General features: G+C 37.7%; 1 protein-coding gene across 1 annotated transcript in view; it reads right to left on the bottom strand.

Moving 5' to 3' along the window:
- Positions 1-12808, bottom strand: part of FBN2 (fibrillin 2) — a 276282-nt gene that overhangs the window by 25452 nt on the left and 238022 nt on the right. The window contains exons 47-55 of the mRNA XM_008014309.3: positions 11747-11875; positions 11160-11279; positions 7914-8039; positions 7125-7277; positions 6282-6347; positions 5524-5649; positions 4834-4953; positions 3693-3815; positions 3103-3234 (exon numbers count right to left, since the gene is read on the bottom strand). Of these exons, the coding sequence (XP_008012500.3) occupies positions 3103-3234; positions 3693-3815; positions 4834-4953; positions 5524-5649; positions 6282-6347; positions 7125-7277; positions 7914-8039; positions 11160-11279; positions 11747-11875 (1095 nt within the window). The remainder of the gene's footprint in view (positions 1-3102; positions 3235-3692; positions 3816-4833; positions 4954-5523; positions 5650-6281; positions 6348-7124; positions 7278-7913; positions 8040-11159; positions 11280-11746; positions 11876-12808) is intronic.

Raw genomic sequence — 12808 nt, 5'->3', positions numbered from 1 at the left:
TATGTCTGCTGACTTGATATTTCCACTTGGAAATCTAGTACGTATCTGACACTGAACACAACCAAAATAGAACTTTCATTCTTCTGTGTCCCCAACCAAACCTGTTTCTTACAATCTTTTCCATATCAGCTAATAGTAGCATCAAGTAAATTATTACAGTAAGCTAATTTACTTCAGTTGCTCAAGCAAAAATCCTGGGACTTATCTTTTATACATATTCAATCAATCCATCAGCAATCCAATCTGTTGATTATTTCCAACACATTTTCTGAACCTGTCCACTCCTTTTCCACACTACGGTGGCCCTAATCTGAGCCTCCTTTTTCTCTCATCTGGATGTTTAAGACGGTCAGCTAAATGAAACTCTTGTTTCTGCTACCACCTCCTTAAAATCCATTACCTATAAGGCAGCCCAATATCTTTAAAAATGTAAAATAGAAAATAACAACTAATACTTAATTAAATTTTACTCTGTGCCAAGCACTGTAATTCACTGTTTCACATAAGCACTGTAATTCACTGTTTCACTGTTTCATGTAAAAATTCACTGTTTCACGTGAATTTTTAAATTTAACCCTCCCAATAATCCTATGAAATTGTGCTCAAAATTCCTATTTGTTTTTACATGAGGAATCTGAGGCACATATTTAAGCCAACTTGCCCAGGGTCACAGAGCTAGCAGATACGAACCTAGATTGCTAACATTTACAGTCCATCCCCAGGGCCCATACTCCAAGTCACTGTGCCATAACACTTTGAGCATAAAACCAAATTCCTTTCCAAGGCATTTGCCTACCTTTAGACCTACTTCATGCCACTCTCCTGCACAAACTTCAGCTACACTGGTCTTGTGTAATTATTCATCTTTGAACAATTTTCTCCAGTTCAGCTATTCGCTGAAAAATAGTGTAGCAGGTCACAGGTGCTACACTGGGCCTAATGTGTAGTTTCAATTCATATTTGTTGTATGAACATCCTCTCACCAAATCTGTCATGCTCTCTATCCTTTGGGCACTACGCTTGGGCTTCCAGGTAATTTAGGGAGTCATGTGTCTCTGATAAACCTTCTTAAAGCCTTAGAATCTCTGATAGTTGCTGCTTCTCCTCTTCCTGCCTCACCTCTGGCAGCTGCCATGTCCAGGAGACTAGTTTGTTGATAATTAAATAGCATCTCAGTATTTTCTCGTTTGTGTCTACCGATCTTCACACTGCAGTGTAGAAATGGGTCTCTATAAAAACACTCCATACTTTTCTCATTTGCTTATGTCTACAATCTTCTAATCCAAGATGGTTGGATAAACTTTCAAAAATTGGGACAGTCTGCCAAAGTCTAAAGAAGAAAATTTAATGATCTTGGTAAAACAATGTTCTGCTTATCAGATTTCTTGATTCATTTATGTGTTTAAGAAATAATTACTGAGGCATAATATATTGCATAGTCAAGTTTCCATCTCTGATTAGGTTTACGGTTTTCATTAAAGAGGTTTTAGATTTCCTGCATAACTTTAATTCCCTTAACTGTAATGCTTTTAGTTTCTGTTGCAATCGACTTTTTTTGGCTAATTCTGTTTGATTCCAATTTCATGCATTGGCATTTTTATTGATTGTTTTTGTGGCTTTATTTTTCATCCTGACTTTTGTAAATACTTTTTATTTGTAATAATATTTTTGTTGTTTTTAAACTGGAATTGCTAGTTGTGAAAACATATTGTTTGCATGAAAGTGTTCTACAAAGAGTTTTGTGATGATCAAAAAAATTTTTCAGACAGACATTTCAGCTGTCAGCATGGTATAACGAAAAGCTTGAGGATCAGAAAAGTTTCAGAACCTGTATCTTTTGTAGTGCTGTTTAACAATGAAAAGAATACAAGTGTAGAATGCTGCCCTGGGTCTTTTCTTTGAAAAAGTAAGTTCAGAGGATGATGGAATATTAGAGCTAGAGTAGATACAACCTTCCCCAACACACGCCACCACCACTCCTATAAATCATGCAGACTAGGTTTCTCACTGTATGCAGATGAATTAACTGAAGAACAGGGAACTGAATCACTTTCAAGTCATCTAGATCATTTTTGACAGATCCACAACCAGAAACCTGTGTTCTTAATCTGATCACAGTGCTTATTCCCTCCACCCTGAAAACACATCTTCAAATGTAATCAAGATAGTATAATATAAAATTCAGCTAGTTATAAAAATAAGACATTTATATGCCTAAAAATTAAAACACATTTCTAAGTATTTTAGCCAATCTCTGATTAAACAGCACATACATGCATTATTTTCATTCAAATAAATTAAAAGAGAAATAAATGAAAATAAATTTCATGTACAGTAAGAAGACAGGATGATTAACAATGCTGATTTCCTTTCTTCCATACATAGTTATTAGCATTTTGCCCTGTGCTAGACTTGGAGGAACACACAGTATGACTTAGGAGTTTAGGTTAATCTTCTGAGATAACAGATCTTGGAAGAATAGTGTTTTTGAAAGAACCACTGCATAACTACATCTATGTAGGTCTATTTTTAACTTTATTAAGTACTGTATTTGAATGAAATATCTAACAAATGAAGAAAAGAAACTAAAAAATCCAATTATAATTTGTTGCATATATTATTTTTTATGACACATGTAATTCAGAATAGTTCAGAAACTCACTCTTTTGTGAAAAAATTAAAATTGACAGATTTTAAATCTAAAATCACCTCAGACTAGTTACTTCTAATCTCAATGTCTTCCCTAGCAGTAATTCCTTCCATGAATTAATAAAAGAACCACCCTAGTTTATCTTTTCAAATGTTTTTCTATATATTTACTTGGTTACATTTATACCTACAGAACACATATAGTTTTATTTACAATTTTCTTTAAAATATTAAAAATCAAAAGGGCAGGTATTCTTGAGCAGGTATAAATGCCACAATCCGGAACCTATTACATTAGCAGAGACCCTGAGATGGAAGAAAGCTAGCTGTACCACTGCCTTAACACATCTGGAAAAATAGTTCGCTTGCAGCTAAGATGAGGTGGGAGTAGTGCCATTAAGTAGGCTGGGAGTGGAGGCATTACATAAGCAGACACCTTCCCTTACCGCTTACCTACACAGCCCTCTCCATCAGGCCTTCGGGTCATTCCAGGAGGGCAGATGCACATGAAGGTGCCGATGAGATTCTTACACATCATGCCCCTAGATTCACAGTCATGTAACCCTTCAGCACATTCGTCCAGATCTAGAACAAAAAACAAAAATAGGAAATTATCTGGAGCAAGCTGTAGTTTAGTACTTTTAAGTCATAGGTGTGGTCTTCTGACACTTAACATGTAATCTTATGGTGGGACAGAGAAAGGAGAAGCCCAGCCGTTGTCAGCTACTGGCTATATTCCAGATGAGTAAGTTTCAGTACTGCTCATAGTGATAAGAAGTTCAGGGAAGGGCAATCTTTGCTTTAATAAGAATCCAAGAGTGTGACAATAGTGGGCTTCTCAACCCATCTTATCTCTGACTTGATTTTACAAAAATACCATCATGTGTCTTGTTATCTAGGTATGGAAATCCACTAGCAAAATGCTGTCATATGTATATTTCTGTAAAGCTCTAGAAGAAATTAGTTGAGAACTGTAAAATTATTAAAATGTACCTCCAGCATGACAAATAAGGTTCAAATTACTCCCATGTCTGTGGCCTTACCTTTGCACATCTTTTGATCTTCCCTGAGGGCATAGCCAATCGGGCACGTGCATTCATAGGACCCAAACGTGTTCATGCAGCGGAAAGCACACAGCAGTGGGTTCTGGGCACATTCGTTGATATCTGACCAAAGAAATGGATAGGCATGTGCTCAGCTTAGAGTTCTAATTATTTATATTATTTATATAACTAGATGTTGATGTCATTTACTTGGTGGTCATACAGAAAGCAATAGAATAGTAGAACTTATTACACATCTGGTATGCAGAATTCAGTACCTAACAAACTCATCTTTCAAAAATAACAGCTATAAACTCTGGAAAGAATATAAAAACTACCTGAAGTTTTTAGTGGTGAGCTGAAAGTCAGAGCAAACAACCAGTAGGGAGTAATTTCACATTGATTTGGCTTCTTTCTTTCTGAAATTACCCTCCAGATGACCATGGCCTGGCAGTGCTGTCATCTGGTAGCTAACTCTCCAGTAGAAACTTTCTGAGATTCCATCCAGAGGAACCAGGGGAGGGAATCTCAGGGCAACCAAGTCTGCTAAAGAGAGGGGAACCCTGGAAAGAAGAAGGCCAGGGAAGGAGAAACACTATGTGTTTTTCATCTAGTCAGCTCAAGTGGCATGACTGTACTATGCATGTGTGGGGCAAAATCAAGAATGCTAGTAAGTTTTAACAAACTGATAGATGAGCCATCGCCCTTCTCAAGCCTGAGAGTCTGCTATTGTGCCAACTAGAGATGACTGTCTGCTAAGACAAATACATCAATATTCTTCAGAGTAATATAACTGATTTCGAAGCATATCTTTCACAATATCCAGAATATAAATCCAACATTAACCAATATACTGAAAAGGCAGGAAACCGTGACTCCATTTCAAGGGAATAGACAATCAAGAGATGCCAATCCTGAGATGACTCAGATGCTGGAATGATCAGACAAGGGCTTTACAGCAGCTATTGTAACTGTACTAAAGGAAAACTAAAAACCAACCAACCAAACAAAAAACCCAAAAAACAAAAAAGCCCACCATATGCTCACCAGCAGAATATCAAGAAACTATATAAATAAATATCGAGACATTAAAAACTTTCTATGTCAAGAAGAAGTAATATTTAAGACACAGATCACTTGCCTTCACAATTCATCATGGGCCCTGGCTCAAAGCCTTCATTGCAATTGCATTCAAAACTCCCAATAACATTGGTGCATGTACCATTTCCACATGGATTGCCAATTGAGCACTCATCAGTATCTGAAAAAGAATAACAAGAAAGTGCCACAAAGACATTTTAGTTTAACAGGAGCACGCCCAGGAAGACCCACGCTTGGCCCTCACCCATTTCCAGGATCTGAGAAAGGCACATGTAACCCTGGCATCCCTGGGGCCTTGGCTGGCTGGCTGTTATGCATTGCAGAGGATCTGAAGGATCAATGTGCAATTCTCTAGCCCCCAGGCAGCAATACTTGCCCTAAAGATGACAAATTCAGAAGAAGGATGTGGTCCTCTGCTTCAAAAGCAGGCATGGAAGAGCATAGAGTAAAATGGATTTCATGTCCAATGAGAAATTTTGGCAATTGTAAGTCTCTAGGACACATAAGATTTTGTATGTTTAGTTGAAGACAGAGGTTGGTAACTCTCTCCATCTTCACGTAAATCAGGTCTGACTGGAAAATGTAAGACTGGTGAAGAAGGTGCCACGACTAGCTATTTATCCCAGATTTGTAAATCCTAACATCACCCAGGGTGCCTGAGAGACCTTTTACTGAATATGAGAAATAAAACAGAACTTTAAAATCTCTATAGTGTGGAGCCAACACTCACCCACACAGCGTACTCCAGTGTAGTCAAGGTTGTAGCCCATTGGACACTCACAGCGAAAAGATCCGTCAGTGTTGATACATTGACCATTTGAACAAATGCCTGGGCTCTCAAGACACTCATTGACATCTAAAATATAGAACTGCCCGTTAATTTCCTCATATAGAAAGATACGCTGGCCGGGCGTGGTGGCTCACGCCTGCAAATCCCAGCACTTTGGAAGGCCGAGGCAGGTGGATCACCTGAGGTCAGGAGCTCAAGACCAGCCTGGGCAACATGGCGAAACCCCATTTCTACTAAAAATACAAAAAAAATTAGCCAGGTGTGGTGGCGCACACCTGTAATCACAGCCACCTGGGGAGGCTGAGGCAGAAGAATCACTTGAACCTAGGAAGTGGATGTTGCAGTGAGCTAGATCACACCACTGCATTCCAGCCTGGGTGACAGAGTGAGACTCCATCTCAAAATAAATAAATAAATAAATAAATAAATAAATAGATATGCCAATACTGTGTATGTCTATTCAACACAGAGTTGTAAATACTTCTTTTGTCAGAGAAACATGTAATGTATTTCATATATCACGATATAGTCTTATGATATATGTATAATGTATATGATACAAAATAAGGGTTATATATGTCCATTAAATACAATATACTATATGTTATATAGAAAAGTTAGCATGAGTTATAAAATAAATGTAAAATAATATGTTTGTATTAAATAAGAATACAGAAATAAAACACATCAAAGCACACCTTCACGTGTATCATGAAGACTAGGGACAGTTCCATGGCCATATGGACACAAATCCTGAAATGCAACTACAAAGAAAAATACAAATTCTCCATTATTGAAGACTTGAAATTATCAGAGAAGTTAAGAAAGGATCAACAATATACATGAAATTACACTTATGTTTCCGTTACAAAGCTGTCTATAACAAGAGTCTTTTATTTTTATGATTTAGTTCAAAAGCATATTTTGTGAGGGCCACCTTCTAGGGTGCCACCTGCTCAGTGCTCCTGGTTCTTTCTGTTTGCTCATTTAAAGCTGAGCAGCTAAAGAGACCTTCCCCGCCCATCACACTCAGAAGCTATCCCTAACCTAGAGGCCAAGTCAGCTGGAGTTTGCTGGGATCTATCCTATAATTTATGCATGCCAACGAGAACTGAGGCTATTGATCTTTTCCCGTAAAGGGCCACTGTGCTGACTCAGCTTCTCAGAATTTAATGTAACATTCTGAGAGCCACAGCCTGCGATACAATGCCCACATGGGACTCCTGCAGCAACTCGTAATATAATTTCCATTCCCTTCTTTCTCCTGCCTTGGACCTCTCAAATTCATACTTCTGAAAGCAAGTAATACTAACCTTGGAGGTGGGGAATGAAATAAAAGGGTAACACCACCTGTGCTCAGACATGTCTTATTCAAAAGCTGAAAGAAGTTTCTCAGGCTAGGTTGTTCAATGAACCATCAAAACTTATATGCAAGGAGATGACCTCACCCTCAAAATATTCATAAATTACATGGTTAAAGCCACTCTGGCAAATATTCAAAAACTGGTACACAAAGTGCTGTTTGATGTCATTGCTCTTACCTTCATCGTCTTTGGGGCACAGCTCACAGGGGTCCCCCCAGCCCTCTCCTGGCATCTTACTACAGCAGCATTTTGCTTTTGTGGTGTTGAAAGCTTTGGGCACAGAACACTTTCCATTTTCAAAATTTGTGAAGCAGAAGCTCTGGCGAGTATCTAATCAAAAAAGCAAACATTACAGATGGAATTATTTTGTAACACTGTTTGGACAGAACATTTCTCATTGTAGAACACGCGATGCAGACTAGATCAACAGTTAAGACAGGTCTGGAAATCTTCAATTGCTGATTTCATTTGCCAATTTAGATTGACCTGGCTACAAAATTATTTAATTTTTTAATATGCTTAAAATATTTTTATAATGTGCTAAGGAAATTCGAGAAATCATGCTCAGTATCAAAATGATTTCCACTCTTTCCTCACTGTTGTGTGATAGCCTAAGAAAAACAATTGAGGTAACTTTCAGTAAGTTACATCACACCAAAAGCAACGCATACACCAATATATAAAAAAGCTATGCCAACAACAAAATTAACATAGTCATTCTGATAAATCAGAATAAGAATTTTTCTTTTAGTAAAAAAGTTTACAAAAATGTAGAAACAGTGGCAATAATTCAAAGTACCTTAAAAATTGTTCACTGCGTATGTTTGAGACCTAAATTTTTAACTTGCAGATGTATTTTAGCATAGACATTTATTTTGTCAGGACTAATACCACCATGATGGTTTACAATCCAGCTTTAAAGTTTCTAAGGGTGAACTGTGACAGTGAAGTCATTCCAAATCTTACCAAAGCATCTCCGTCCATTATCAGATAGTACGAAGCCAGGGGGGCAGAGGCACTGGAAGCCCCCTGGAGTATTAGTACAGGAACCAAAAAGACAAATGTTGGGATCTTCATCACATTCATTTATATCTGCAGAACAGGGGGAGTATTTATTAGTCATTCAACACTTGAAAATAAACAACTGTCCCTACTATCACAGTCCACTAGCCAGTTGATATCTCAGACAAGAGATGACATTATGTTGTATGTTTAATTTATTCATAAAAATAAACTATTATTGCTTCAGAAGTCAAAAGTTATATTCGATTTCAACCAACCCTGTGCTAGAGAGTCCCAAGTCCATGTCCACCTTCCTGTTTTTCATCTTTAGGGTTGTATGTATGTCTACCTGCCTACCTGACATGAACAACTCCACGTCTCATGGGCATTGCAGGCTCCATGTGGCCACATGTTCTACGAACTGGTCCCCGTCTCCCTGATACCTCTCTCTCAGTAATCCAAATTGTGATCCCCAAGTCACCCCTATTTCTCTCCTTTTTTCACTCCACATGCAAGCAGAACGTGGCAGCCAGTTCTACCTTCTCAGGACTTCCACAGCCATCATCACTTGCCACCAGTCTCTCAACTGACGTCTACATCTCCCTGTCTTCTTCTTGTCACCTTGCCACCAGGGGTGCCTTTCTAAAACGTCCATCTGATAACATTTGAAAATCTGTGTCTATGGAACTGGAGGGCTGAGACATATTGTGACAGAGTTATCATTTCCCCTTTTCCCCAGAACACTTCCTGAAAATAAATAAGCACGTGTGCCTCACTAGTGATTTTTCGTCATTTTTTGTGGGAAGTACTTATTTAATGGAACGTTTTAACCACATGAAAAAAATATTACTTTTCAGGCACATTAGAATGTAAGCTCCATGAGGACATGACATGTCTGTCTGGCTCGCTGTTGAACCTTCAGCTCCTAGCACGGTATCTGGCACATACAAGTTCTCAGTTCATGCTGGGAGAAGTTTAACAAAAGAGTCATCACAACCCTTCTATAAAATGACAAAAAAACTGCAGAAACCAACCCACCCGTTCAAACAACAACAACAACAACAACAAAAAAATACAACAACTCCTGCAATGGCTCCACACTGACCGCAGGCCTGAGTTCAGTCTTCTGAGCCAGCCATTCTATGCTCCTTATTGTGCTCATGCTACCTACATTTCCAAATAGCCTCTTCCGTTCTCTTTCTTTGGTTGATCAGGAAATTCCTATCCAACACTTAAGAGTGACCTAGACAATCATCTATCCTCTGTGATACGCTTTCTTGAACTGCTACCCTCTCACAACTACCACAATGATCCCTAACCTCCTGTGGTGCTCCCATCTCCTGAATGGACCTCCAGTACAGTGTCTGTCACATTGTATTATAAGGACGTCTTCACAAAACAGGCTTATTTACAAAATAGGTCCCTCCCCTTAGGTAGCAAGCTACCCCAAAGCAAAGATGATGTTCCTGTATTTCCAGCACCTAGAAAGGTGCCAAACGTTCACTGTAATACCCACTAAATGTAGGAATGAATTCATATCTGTGCAGGGTATGTATACACATATTGATGTGTGTGTGTGTGTGTGTGTGGTCATGTTAGAATGTCATCTGGGAAACATTGGTAGAAAAGATACTAGTCTGAAGAAAATCTTCTTATAGTGAAGTAAGTTAATTAAAAAACATTTTTTCACACTTTCGGAGGCCGAGGCAGGTGGATCGAGATCACTATGGCCAACATAGTGAAATCCCATCTCTACTAAAAGTACAAAAATTAGCCAGGCATGGTGGCGGGCACCTGTAATCCCAGCTACTCTGGAGGCTGAGGCAGGATAATTGTTTGAATCCAGCAGGTGGGGGTTGCAGTGAGCCAAGGTAGTGCCACTGCACTCCAGCCTGGGTGACAGAGTGAGACTCCATCTCAAAAAAAAAAAAAAAAGTAATAAATTAAAACCATTTTTTCAGAGATGCAAACTAGTGTCATTGCTAATGACAGATAAAGGAAAAGATATATTTCCGAAACTCAATAAATAATAATATGTGACATCTTAATAAAATATATCCATACTATCATTAAGAGGAAAGGTAGCCAAGACTGCCTCATACAAGGAGGCATGTGTATTTCTATTTCCCTCCTAGTGGCTGACAGACTACTTTAATTAGCATTCCATAAAGAGAAGGATCACAGAGACAAAGAAGAATCAAGATTGAGCATAAGAAAAGAAAATGGAGGAACAACAGGATCTTAAACTTTTCAAGAAACTTCTTACTGAGATGATTCTAGTATTATTGTTTATTAATTTTTAAGTATTAAAAATACTAGACAATCTTATAACGAACTATACAAATCAGAATGACTAGGGGATACTCATGATATCTAATTATGTGGTCCGAAGAATAATTAAATTCTATGAAGTAAACTGCTTCCTTCTGCCCTATTTAACTCCCTTAAATATGAACAGTAGAATGATATATCTTTAGGTAGAATCTTGCCAAGGGTGACAGAATTATAAAAAATTGGATAACTCAAAGGCAAAAAAATATCTTTAGCATCTTTTCATGTTAGAAAAACCACACTAAGATGCTGGTGCTTCTGAATTTCAACGAGGCTGTAAAAAATAATTTGCATAAAAGTGAAATAAAGTGAACTGTAAAAAAGGTAGGATTTCATCATGTCCACTAGGCAATTCGGGGACCCACTTTTGATGTGGTTACAGAGTTCGTGTGTGCTGGAAGAGTTTCAACAGAAAAACATCTGTTATGACAAATGGATTAATATTTTCTGCTCTGACATGAGGCCTTCCCAAGGAAAAGAATGTCTCAACAGCATTGTCGAGATTTTTCTGCTTCACATTTCTAAGACTCTAGAAACCTTTAATAGCTGTTTTAAAACTGGGTGTCAAAGATTACAATTTTTGTAGACACTCTTTAAATTCATTGAAAGTCTCTGTTGACATTTGAAAAAAAGATTAGCATATGCTGAAAATTCTTTGACTAGCATTAGACTTCTGGTGATGAAAAAATCCTACATCCCCAAGTTTTTTATTCTCACCATCATTTCTGATGGTTCAGTAAAACAGACGTAGGCAGCTATATGTTTAATTCCTTAGGTCAGCATGCTTCCAATGGCTGGCACTTAGTATGCTTCCAGAGTCTTCACCATGTCTTACTATACTGAGCTACCTGTGGGCCTCAGAATAAATGTTAGTCTTACCAATGCAGTTCTCGCTTTTTACTTCATACCCTGGGGGACAGATGCATCTGAAGGATCCCTCCAAATTCTGACAGGTACCAGGAGAGCAAGAGCCGGGAAGGGCGACACACTCATTAGTGTCTTTAGAGAAAAAGAAGAGAAAAAATAATTTAAGCATGAGATAATTGTTGCATACATTTATCTGTCTGCCAAATGATATTAACATGAACTCATCTTGGGTCCTCTGATCTACTGGGTCACCATGAACACATATTCCCAGAGATACTCTTCTGACATCTTGGATATTTCCTATTTGGCAAGTGGCTAATTTTCTTGATTTGTTTCTTTTGCCTACTTTTCTTAAGACATGGACAGCCTCAAGCTCTGTCCCCAGTAAAAACATTGCCTATGAGACATTCCCATTGTTGATACCTTATACTAAAATTTTCCATCATAGTTTATCTTGATCATGTGAATGGATGATTAAATGAAATATTAATGAATTCTTAAGTGAAAGGAGGGGAGGTACACATCATCATTTTACCAAACAAACAAACCAAAAACAAAAAAAAATCACCATAAAGACTGCTTGCTATTTAGATACTTACCTATACAGTTTTTGCCATCTGGGGTAAGTTCATAACCTTCGTTACACAGACACTTGAAGGAGCCAATTTCATTAAAACACCGTCCATTTCTGCACACCTGACCAAAAAAGGAACTGCACTCATCTATGTCTGTAAGCAAACAGGAGTCCGTTTTTCAGAAAGAGCTCTTCACACGTATATTGTTTCACAAGTCACTACTTAAAAACATACTTATTGCATTTATAAGAAATCCCACATTACAATTCCTCATCAACAGAGAAAAATGGCACATATCATAAGGATCATTTAATTAATAGGATCGCATAGATTCCTACAATTTTTCAACCATAAAGATACTTTTTTTTTCATTTTTGATATTAATATAACTCATGAATGTATAACCAGATAAAAATCAAGGTTTAAGGTGAAGCTTTCCATTCTTTCTAACTGAAAAATATTTATTTTCCTACAGGCTGGGGGATATGTGTGATTTAATCTGATTGCCTAATTTGCAGATACTTTACCTGGAGCTAAGCTGACCATATTCAGAGAACAAATAAATGAGCTTATTTATTACAGGAAAATCAATGATATTAAAAACACTGGAATTGCTGATATAATACATAATTTAAAGAAAAAAGACACTAACTGTTAAGTTTTCATTTAAGTTTAGGGTTGATTACATTTGGGTAATTTCCTGGGTTGTTTGAAGATTGTACTTTGATCAGAGCCACGTCCGTATTTTTTAGTTCTCCCTGACTGTACAAAGGCTCTAAGAAACTAGTCAAGAAGATAGCAGTTGAATAAAATGTCCAATTAGCTCCATTTTTTTTCACAAGTGTGGAATTTTGAAAAATAAAGAAAACACAGAGGAACTTATGTTGGGTTAAACGAGGAGGTGGGGATGAGCTCTGATATAGTCCCACAATGGTAGAAAACCTAAGTTCTTCCACATACCTTGCAGGGCCATGCGAAATACAACACATTATGCTGTAAACTACCCATGCAGTTCCTGCCACGCGGTAAACAAGGAATAAACATTTGCTGTCATTTCTCTTATTCTCTCCTCCAACTACTTCAGGA

The sequence above is a fragment of the Chlorocebus sabaeus genome, chromosome 23 (genome assembly GCF_047675955.1).
Source record: "Chlorocebus sabaeus isolate Y175 chromosome 23, mChlSab1.0.hap1, whole genome shotgun sequence".
Classification (NCBI taxonomy): Eukaryota; Metazoa; Chordata; class Mammalia; order Primates; family Cercopithecidae; genus Chlorocebus; species Chlorocebus sabaeus.
The sequence above is the reverse complement of the archived record's forward strand: the minus strand, read 5'-3'. Positions and strand labels throughout refer to the sequence as shown.